We start from the raw sequence: 10,738 nt of genomic DNA, 5'->3' as shown, positions 1-10,738 counted from the left end.
TGTATAAGAGACAGCCCCCCAGTCGTCTTGAAAAAGAAGCTTGGGACAGAGGGATCGTTACGCCTCAAGATGGGACTTCACCTCGGCCGACTTAGCTCGGCGAAATAAAATAAGAAACGTTGCAACGTTCCGCGGTAAATAGGTCCTTCATTTCTCCCCTTTCTAGAGACATTTGACATTTGCTTGAATTTCGACGACGAATTTGGCGACGATATAATAATACTCCGTAAATTACTCCGTAAATTAAATCAGATTAGACTTAAACAGACGAATTCAAATGCGAATTTAATCACGATTGCGAAAAAGACACGTGTGAAAATTTGTTTTCCTACGAGAGAAACAGGTTTACCATCAAGTTGCGTTATGCTAATTCTGCCACTTTGCAGTCACGACACACGTCGGAAGGTAACTCCATGAAAAGACATTGAGCCTCCGCCGTCGATAAAAGAGCCGATTCGCGAGGAAGTTATAAAATCGAATTACGCAGAAGTCCGAATTACGTCGAAGTCGACGTTCGGTGCCACTTGATATGCTCGCGACGATCTCCTCGTATAAGACGTACCCGCATCTTTCTCTCTCTCTCTCTCTTTCTCTCGTCCCCAGCATAAGTCGATTGGTATAGGAATTCGACAGCGATAATATTTCGCCGTCGGATATGCGACTGCAATCAGCATTATTGCGAAAGAAATAAAACTTTTGTTTTTGGAAATATTGATGTCACATTTTGAAATCCTGTTCTTTTTTCATTCCGAAGAGATAGAGAAAGAAATAGAGAGAGCGATTGCCGTCCATCGCTTTTTCAATTATCGGAGAGAAGAGACAAATTGCTCGTTAAGTCTCACGCTTTTGCAGAACAATTAAGAAACGGCGAGATTTACAAGCGCGATTGGGCCGCAACAATGTTGCCGGGGGCATCGATGCGAACCTGATCGCGAGTTCCCGTCCGTTCACCGCCTTTCTCGGAAACCGAAAGCACGCAAAACACGTCGACACGTTGTTTGTCGCGGGCTAATCCGTGCAGTCCGTGTAATACTAGAAGTTCGGCGCCTCGGACTCTTCGGGGCCGCAGCTTGGCCGTGGCGCGCGCACGGAAAGGCCGAGGGGAGACCCGGGAATCCGTCCCTCCGACCAGGAGGTCCACCCGCGTGATGACCGTGATGCTAGCGGCATCTTGGATTACAGTTGACTTTGTTATTGAAAGCAAGCAACTCGGGGCCCCGTATTCCCGCGCTACTTTGTCCGGGAGGACCCCCGAATTTTTATCGAGCAACCTTGTAGAATTAATGAGTATCCCGGATCGGCATCCGGTGCCTTTGTTTACGACCGTTGCCGTTTACCGAAAATAGCTACGGAAGACTCCGCTTACATCGGAGACTTTCTCCCTGCAGATTTTATCTCGGCAAAGTTTAGACGCTTTTGTCAATCAATTACTTCCTATCGAGGCCAAATCTCAATGAGCAACGCTTCACTGATCGTAGAGGCTCTTCGAGCGATAGATTATTTTCTCGGAGATTATACACACACACACACACACACTCAGATACGATGTATAAACAATATAAATTATATTTAATTTGCAAACGTGCCTTTCTGTATCTGCGAAATATACTCAAGTAGACGAAATATATAGTTAAGCAACTTCTACATGGAACCCGTTCAGATTTTCTGTTACTTAATCCCTTCTTTAATAGCTTTTGTAGGTTTGGCAATATAATGAAATTTTATTTTCCGCGCGAGCCTACCTTAGAAACTATACTGCGAACGGAGAATTCCATCTAGCCACGAAAGTCGAGCGTGACCTTGCTGACCCCGCATATAGCCATGCCTCGCGTGAGGCTGGTTTCGGGGCGACGATTACCATATTCCGAGCACCCGGTAGCTCGGTGTTTGGGCACGAATAATCCATGTATTTTCAAGCGAAGAGCCACGGAGAGTCGCGTGTGCGTGTTTGAGTTTAGCCATGGAGCGCTATCGGTCCGCTCTATCTTAACGACGCCAGATCTGTCGTTCTCCACCCAATCCCCGACCCGATCCCTCCTCCGCTCCTTCCCTCACCCCCGCCGCGACCTGTCGGGAGATCTCGCAAGAGAAGTCTCTCGGAGGAGAGAGACGAGAGTGAGAGAGAACGCGCGCGAGAAAGGGAACACGGCGTGAGAGACGGGCGCAAGTACGAGAGACGGGAAGAGAAATAACGTCTGCCACCGAAATGATTGATTCGTCGCGGTCTTCCCTATCGAAGGCGAAACTCCGGAAACAACTTTCACGATAATATCTCCCGATAAAAATCTTCGTGATCGAACCTGAAATGGTAATTGAACGTTAACCTCCGCAATTGGCAATTAACAGTAACTCCGAAATTATTTGTCAGCTAATCAGGATTTCGATTGGTGAATTTTTATGCAAATTTGTAATGCATCGCTAATGAAGTAAATTATTGCAAAAACATTTAGGTGTAAAGACGCGGACTTCTTACGTGATAATCATATGTACATTAAAAAAAAAAAGATTTGTATTGATATCGCAGAGCAGCCGAGGTGCACGCGCGTGTCTCTTTATTTTTAATTGTTCACAAGAGAATTAATCTTCACTCGATCGCTCGACAGTCGATTAGCGCGAGAGACCTTCGGGATCACATCCTGAGAGAGATCCATTGAATCGCCGCGTGTGCCCGTTCCGATTGTCGAAAGTGCGCCGGCATCGACTATTTCGAGAGTCGTCTCTTCGCTCTCGGGCGTCCATTTCTTCCCTCGCATCCTCGAGCCGTGTGGAAGAAGAAAAGATTCGGACACGGGGCCCCGGCGCTAAGACTGTAATGTGTCGGCTTAACGTCAACGGAGACAGTCACCTATTCCAACCACTCGGGCCATGGTTGTGGCTATATCTGCGTGCGTGCGCGCGCGTGTGTATGTGTGTGTCACGAATCACGCGTGAGTACGGGTATACGCTCGACTGACGCGCGAGGAATCCGCGCGAATGTTGTACGAACGCCACGGGGAATAAAAAAATCTGAAACTTGTAGAATCCTGTAGGTATAATCGTGAGATTTTCCCTCTCTCTCTTTCTCTCTCTCTCGTCGATATCGTTTTATAAAAGTAATAATTTGGGTTACTTTTTATCAACTACTGAAACGATATCGGGCATGAAAAAAAATTCTTCATCACAATAAACGCATAATAAGCAAATTTACTTTCTATCGTGTACGATCTTTAATGATTGGTAGAGAAAAAAAAATATGCGAGGAAGTTGCGATTCGCGGGGGAGGAAGTCTGGAGATTCGTTTCGAGAGCCAGAAACAGAGAAAGGAGCAGGAGAAGAGAGCTGGGGAATTAGATTCCACGGTAGAGAAATCGACAATGGGCACCGAGAGGCTCGATGACAATGGCAACTCGATACTTCGTTTACCGCGCGCGGGTCCGGCTTTTCATTCTTGCCGGGGTCGAGGCGAAACGACGCGGCCGACGACGCCACGGCGACAAGCGTCGCTTTGGCTTCGACGGTGGCCGGGGAGACGACCTTTTGCCTCCGATCCTCGTCGAAAGAAAACGTTTCGAGCCTCGCGCATCGGCTCGATTCGCCGTGTAATGGCCGGGGCCCTTTTGTCGGTCGTCTCGCTTTTGAAAAACCTCGTGTCGCGTCCTATCCGAGGAAAATTCTCGGGGTATTAAGTATCCATTACGGCCTCACGTTTCTCCCTATGCAATCTCTCGTGCTCTCCCTTTCTATCTCTCTCTCTCTATCATTTCGCTCTTCCTAAATTTTATTTGTCTTTCTTTCCCTCCCGAAGGATCCTCCGAAGATATCGTCGTGGAGGAAGCGGAAGCGGGCGTATTCGGGAAACGGCAAATGTTTCTTCCGAAGTGCGGAACAATCGGAGTTGGTCGTGGGAAGGGACCCGATTGAAATCGGTCGCTGTGCTCGGCAAAAGAGACTTCTCATTTCCGCGAAGCAAAACGCCGCTGCGTTCGCCTTCGCGATCGCTCCCTTTCCCGCAGGCATGCATTCGGGATGCCGGAAGTTCGCCATTAATTCCCTCATACATTAATACGGTAGCTCAAAGTAACAAGTATCGTACAAATTATATACGGCTATATGTAAAAAAAATTGTAAAGGTAACGTGAAATGTAAAATCTAAAGATTTACTGAATTTACTGGGCCGGTTATAAAAATTGCTTTTCACATAATCTTTGCATTTACGAAAATATTATACATATGAACACGAATACTACAAAAATCTGCATCTATATTATTAGCAGTCCGAATGAAAACGAAAGATAGAAACTCGTAACGCAAATGGATGTGTTCGCAAAGTTATATTTCCCTTCTATACTATATGAATAAAAATTATATACATATACCTATTATAATTAATTCATCACGCTTTCACGCGCTCCATTTAGCATTTCCGTTTAAGTTTTTAATTATTTTTTCAAGGCGTACCTTGCGTCAAACGTGTGAAATGCACGCGCGCACGTAATGACAGGCTGTAATCACCGACGGCCGCGCAAAATGCAGTGTTTCTATTTCTGAAATTCGGCTCACCGAGGGTTTTCACTTTCTTGCACCGAGGCAACGGATGTTCAGGACAAGTATAGAAATCCGCGGTCGTCCTCATGAGGAGACGTAAGAAATGGGGCTCACGACTCTATACCCTCCCCCCCTCCCCTGCGCCCTCCCCCCGCGCGTCAGGGGCGTATCCGTGGCAGCAGCCGTGTCTGGCTGCTGCGTATCTTGATTTCCAGTCGGCGCAATCTCTCCTAAGCTAATCGCGATAAGGCCGAGGGAAAGAGGGCCTCCCCGGGAGAGCGTGCACGCCGCGCCGCGCCGCGCCGCGCCGCCGTCCCGAGGGGGGAGAGAGACCCGGGTGAAAGAGGATTCATTTGCAGCGCGCGCTAATTGGCTCGCGATTTCTCTGCGCGCGCGCGAGCGGGCCCTCACCGCGCCACGGACATTCGTCACGTTTGCCTCCCCCCCTCCCCCCCCCGTCACAGTGGAGCTTTCTGTCTCTCCCCGCCGCCGTTACGCGAAAACAAGGCGACGCACTGTGCGGGTCCATCGCCGAGCAAATCGTCCGTCCGAATTTACGCAGCTTCTTTTTCCTTCCGTCCTTCTCGTTTATCGTGCGCTTAATCTCGTCGCGATGATGCCGCCGCTGTTGCTGCTACTGCTGCTGCTGCTGCCGCTGCGCCGAGAACTTCTTGGGAGATCGGTAGACGACCATGAATTATTACATTAATAATCGCGTATCTCTATCAATTGATTTACAGAGACAGGATTTCTTCTAATAAGAGAGCTTTTTATAGCACAAAAATAAGGAGTGAGATAATATCTACTCGAGGAATATAATTACTTGAGGAATTTTTAATTGCGTAAATATAAAATATATTATGTAACAAATGAAGAATGTATTATAGTGTCGAAAACGAAATTTTGTCACAAACTGATCAGTGATAAAACTGATAAATCGAAGAAATCGCGCATACCGCTTCTTTCTTTGCAATTCTAAAGAAAATCAGATAGTTCATTTATCTGAAAAACAACGGCACGCGAGGGACAACGGCGCGCGCGTTTTATCTCGACGAGCTCGTTAACTTCGCGAAATTCCTCGGCTAGAAGCCGTCGCGACGCGTGTCTCGCCTATTAAGGCCGTCGCCCACACGCCTCTCGGTCATCTTCGAGATTTCCGTCTCGCGGAAGTCCACCGGCAACAGCTCAGTGAGACAGCGACAATCCAAGCGCGTCTATCGCGAGGTGAAATATCGTCTTCGACGAAGAGAAAAAGGGGAACAAAAAAAAGAGGAAAAAAATAGCGACACTCTCTCCGCTCTCGCTCTCTCGGTCTCCCCCTTTCCCGTCCCGATCACGTTTATCGCGTCTCCCCCTTCGTGCCGCGGCGCTCCGCTTCCGGCGCTTCCGGTGTCACACGCCGTTGAGCACGCTCCACCCCCTTCCAGGCGGCCCGACGTACGTGTGTAAGGACCACGTCCGGCAAACCAGAAAGCATCCTAATTGTTGGTACAACACCGGCGGTCCCCCTCCGCGGCGCGGCAGCGGCGGCGGCGGTGCCTTCATTGTCTCGAGGCAACTACTCGTGTGCGTGGGTTTGCGTGTTTGCAAACGGCCACCCGCGCGGTTGCGCTTCCGACGGTGGAATAATGTTGTAGCGAAGAAAGTACAAAGGTTTCTTCCACATATTAATTTTCCGCGAATCGTCCACGATCTCCCGAATTCCTAAGATTGTCGATAAAATGTTGAATGTGCAGGCGACCACCTCGCGAATGTAGGTAACACTTCTATCGGTCCCTTTGATAAAGCGTATTGTGTAAAGAAAATTACCCGAAGTTAACTATCCGATTACGTTACGTAAGGCGTTACGTTAAAATGTTACCGTTTAACAAGCGATTGTCTACGATAGATATTAGGAATTAATTCGAGACCGAAAGACCTGCGCGTTAAAGAGCCACTTTCTCTCTGTCTCAATTAACCGACTAATTAATGTGTTGTTCACATTAATTAGCGAGGCGCAAAGTCGGCGCGAGATCTGCCGGCTGACAATAAGTTTCATTCAGCAACGTCTCGAGAAGAAGCTCCCTATATCGCGGAAAGGCGCAGTTGCGTCTCTCGGAACAATCGAAACTGTCGCACCGATTTCGCGACGCCGGCCGACGAAGTAATAAATTAATGAGTGTTACTCACGTTGTGCAACTTGTAGTAGAGCCCGCAAGCGTTGCAGACCGGCTCGCCGGCCTGGTTCCTCCGCCAGAGAGTCGTGGTCGCCGTCTTGCAGTTGGCGCAGCTGGTGCCCGCCCGTCTCGCCGCACTCTGCAGCGACAGTTTTGGAAAAGAGAAGACACAGATATCACACCCGTCACATTTGCATTACGGACGATCGTCTCGCGCGATCATCTCGGCTAGATTTAACCCAAGCAATATATTATGATTCTGTAACTTCAATTAGAGCAACGCATAATCTACTAAATATGTAAATTACGTTAATCAAATCTACGCAATGTAAAAATTAAAAATGTTAGCAACCGCGAGCAGAAGGTCTCCTATTTCTTTTGCCGGGGTTAAATCTTATATCGGTTAATTGATAGATGGATTTTTTTAGTTTAACTTTCCTATCTCAGCATATGCAAATATGGTATAGGATACTATATCAGAAAAATGGCAAGGAAACATTACGTAATTTAATTAAATTCTGTTTATCATATTCTCTTTTAAAAATAGCAAATTTATTCATTAGATTAACTTTCATTTCACTAATTATTAAAAAAGGAGAAATCAAATTGCCACGTTCATCAGTTTTTATAAATGCACATTTTTATCTTACATTACGCACACATATCATTTTTTTAAACGGCTCCTCGAACAAATTATTGTTTCAAGCAACACACGGCACGATCAGACTCGCATCGTACGAGAAAGGATTACAAGACGCGCGACGGAATGAAATACTCTTTTCAAGTACGCTCGAGAGTCCGTTCACTCCCACGCCAGAAGCGCATTCGATCCGTCGGCTTATGCGCGGAATCAAAAAGCCACAAGCTTGACGCGGGTTAGCGTGACACATCAACCCCACAAAATCCTTCCCGGCTGGCTGTCTGCCTGCCTGCCTGCCTGCCTGCCTGCCGGTCGGATCGACGTGTCTCTCGGAAAGAAAGAGGAGAACCGATAGCGCGAGAAGCTTATCGTCTCTCCCATTCTCGGGGGAGTGAGAGACTCGAAAAACTCGGGGGACCCCGCGTACACCTGTACACCCCCCGTTCGACGGCATGCGAGTGGCAAACACTTAACGAAAAGGAGCGGGATCCGTTTTATCCCTCGGGGACTAACCGCGGCTTATTTCCCCGCGTCCCGAACCGGCGCGGCGGCGCGCGAATGCACTTCTCGAACGCGGGAGAGAGGGAACGGGAGCAGGTATCCCACCGCCGCGCCGCGCACCGCGTCGGATCCGTATTATAAAATGCCCTCTTCACCGATCCTTCCCCCGGTGCACCGTATCCCGCACCTTTCACTTCTACCCTTCGTCCCTCTTTCTCTCTGGCTCTTCCTGTTGTACCACTTAACCGTTAATGGATGATACTGTTACCGAAAACCGTGCGCCGCAGGTAAACTTCAGGCGCATCGCGCAATGGACGTATGTACACGTTGAGCGAGACAAATTAATGGACGATTATTATTTAGCCCTTTCGAGATTGCGGGCTTTGAATTATTACTGTCAAGTGTTTGACGTGACAAATTGTCTCTCTCGTGAATTTGTATCTCGATTATTCGAAACTATTAATTAATATTGTAATATCTAATTATTAAAATCTTATCATGCGCTGATTATCTTCTTGAATTGACATTTCGTGCGCGAATTTGTAATAATGTAAAATTTAATGATATATTTGATTTACGTGTCATATCGTGTAAAACTTGGCGCATGCAGTTGATAAGATGAATACCCCTAACAAAATCGATCACCGTGCCGAGATAATGGCGGTGACGGCGCGCATAAGATGTTTCCTTTACGAAAGGCGCCCACCTTTGACCCTCCACTCTCTAGCCCCTTGTTCACCCCCTACTCACAAACCACTTAACCCCCCGCCCCCCCCCTCCCCCCAAGATGACACTGCACCCTGGCACTCGGAGAGGCAGGGCACCGTCGAGGCGAAACTATACCTGCGTCATTGTCGGCGAAAGCACAAAATACAGGGGAGCCTCCCGCCCGCCGACTCGCATAATAGCGAGCTTATTGAAATTTCTTTGAGCGAGAGGAATAGCACGCGTGTGTCCCCTATGCAGGACATAAAACTGCCCTCCCCTTCGGCCCGCCCCACCCGTACGTTACGTCACGCGCACAATGAACTCTGAGACAGTACCAACCGAGTGTCTCTCCGATTTTTTTTTTCTCTCGAGTGTACCCCTCTTTCGAGCGCAGTCTCGCGTTCTATCGATATTTGGGGACAAATTCGCGGATCAGTGCGCGATCGAGGGCTCGCAGTTTTTCGGGCTGCCCCGGCCGATGCGTGCCCGGTTATTGTAGCGAATGTGCGTAGAAAAAAAAATTCAAAGATCTAGAGATAAGCGGCAACTGCCAAACGCAAAGAGAAGCTCCCGTTATCTTCCGTGAAGATCGTCAAATTAATATGAGTTTAATGTATTTGTTTTTTTTACTTCTCAATATCTATCGCTCAACCATTTTTGACGGACAATGAATTTACGCTAACCTCGCGGTGAAATCTATCGTTCTTCGATCCATTTTTGTTCCGACGTCCATCGCGCAGAACGGACCCTTGTTTACCTCGAGAACGGAGCGCGAGGGTCGGAAGGCATCGGGAAGGAGGATCGGGGAGGGACGTTGGAGAGAGAGAGAAGGTAGGTACGGTGCGGTGTGTAATCATGCCTTATCTGGCGGATCTTATCAACCCTTGCGCGTAGCAAAAGGGGCCCGCGGGGGTGCGCTCGTGTTGCGGGGAAAACCCTCCGCCCTGGAATCAATACGCGGAGAGCCACCTCATCAATATAGCCGCGCCGCTATCTGCTCTAGATCTTTGACACCCTCGCCCCTTCGGGCGGGGGGGAGTTGGGACAATCCGAAAATCGCCGACCATGGCACCTACCGGCCATCACGTCGCGCGGGCTAATGGTTATTAAACGAGAAACGCGCGCGGGACGGAGTTTCCAGACGAGCGGGTTCCGACTGTCCGGGCGGGATCATTAGCAAATGGAGAATAATTCGACGACGGTGGAACACACAGAATACGACGGGTGCGCGTGTGCATGAGAGCCTTCGCGAACGCACCCTTCCTCCCGGCCCGGGTGTCAATCGTCAAACGCGATACTCGCGTTTAATTCGGAGAATATACGAACCTCGATATTTAATCTATTTCTAAGCAGCTTAACTCGGCTTAAGTCGAGACACATTTAACTCGACTGAATTTTACTTCTTCAAGTTGGAAATCCATCGCTTGTTACGACACGGAATTATTTCTGCTCGTACACTCGATCTCGAAATATCCGCCGGCGGCACGACCCGCCGCCACGCCGCCGGCTCGCCGACGAGTTCATCCGAATGTTCCCTCGTGCGAGAGCGACTGACTGGTCAGGCGGCACCGGTCGTGCACGCATTGCTGGGCGATTAGATCCCATGAAAGTATTCTCGTTCTCCACGGTAAGTCCTGTCCCTGCTCGTCCGCAGGACAAGAGTCTCTCTCCGTCTCTCTTTCGCGCGAGTGCGCGATCCTCGCCGGCGGTACAACGTCGATCTCGCAATCGGGGGGACTCGCGAGCGAGCGAGTTGCGCCTATATCCACGGCGAATTTATTTAACTTCGCGCGTATATCCCGCGAAGGACGGAGCTCCCGGTAATTGCCCCCGCGCGCGTATCGGGGACTCGCGCGCGCGGACAATACTTTATCATCCGGCTGCCGGGTGCGTTTGGAACCGGTTGCCTCCAGAAGGCAGAGCCCCGGACACTGACGGATATGACATTTCTGAAGTTCGCGGCGATCTACGTTTCTCCCGTCCCTTTATTCCTATTTTATCTCTCTTCTCTTGCTTTCTTTTTCCCGTGGCTGCGCTACCCTTGCACTCCCCCCCCCTCCTTTCCCACCGGCTTCGGATCCGCTGCAGTCGTCAGTCCTTCTCTTCCTCTCGCTTCTCTTCTATTTTTTTCTCCTCTTCCTCCTCTTCGACCTCGCGTTTCCCTCGTTCGTTTTGTTTCACCCCCTCGTTGCCACCCCAACGGCGTACA

At 49.2% G+C, this 10,738-nt stretch overlaps 1 protein-coding gene across 1 annotated transcript in view; it reads right to left on the bottom strand.

The window, feature by feature from the left end:
* LOC105448769 (GATA-binding factor C-like) overlaps positions 1–10,738 on the bottom strand; it is a 79,284-nt gene that overhangs the window by 6,603 nt on the left and 61,943 nt on the right. The window contains exon 5 of the mRNA XM_011687513.1: positions 6,694–6,828. Coding sequence (XP_011685815.1) covers positions 6,694–6,828 — 135 coding nt within the window. The remainder of the gene's footprint in view (positions 1–6,693; positions 6,829–10,738) is intronic.

The sequence above is a fragment of the Wasmannia auropunctata genome, unplaced genomic scaffold (assembly GCF_000956235.1).
Source record: "Wasmannia auropunctata unplaced genomic scaffold, wasmannia.A_1.0 LD336078.1, whole genome shotgun sequence".
Taxonomy (NCBI): Eukaryota; Metazoa; Arthropoda; class Insecta; order Hymenoptera; family Formicidae; genus Wasmannia; species Wasmannia auropunctata.
This window is presented reverse-complemented; position numbering and strand designations above follow the sequence as displayed.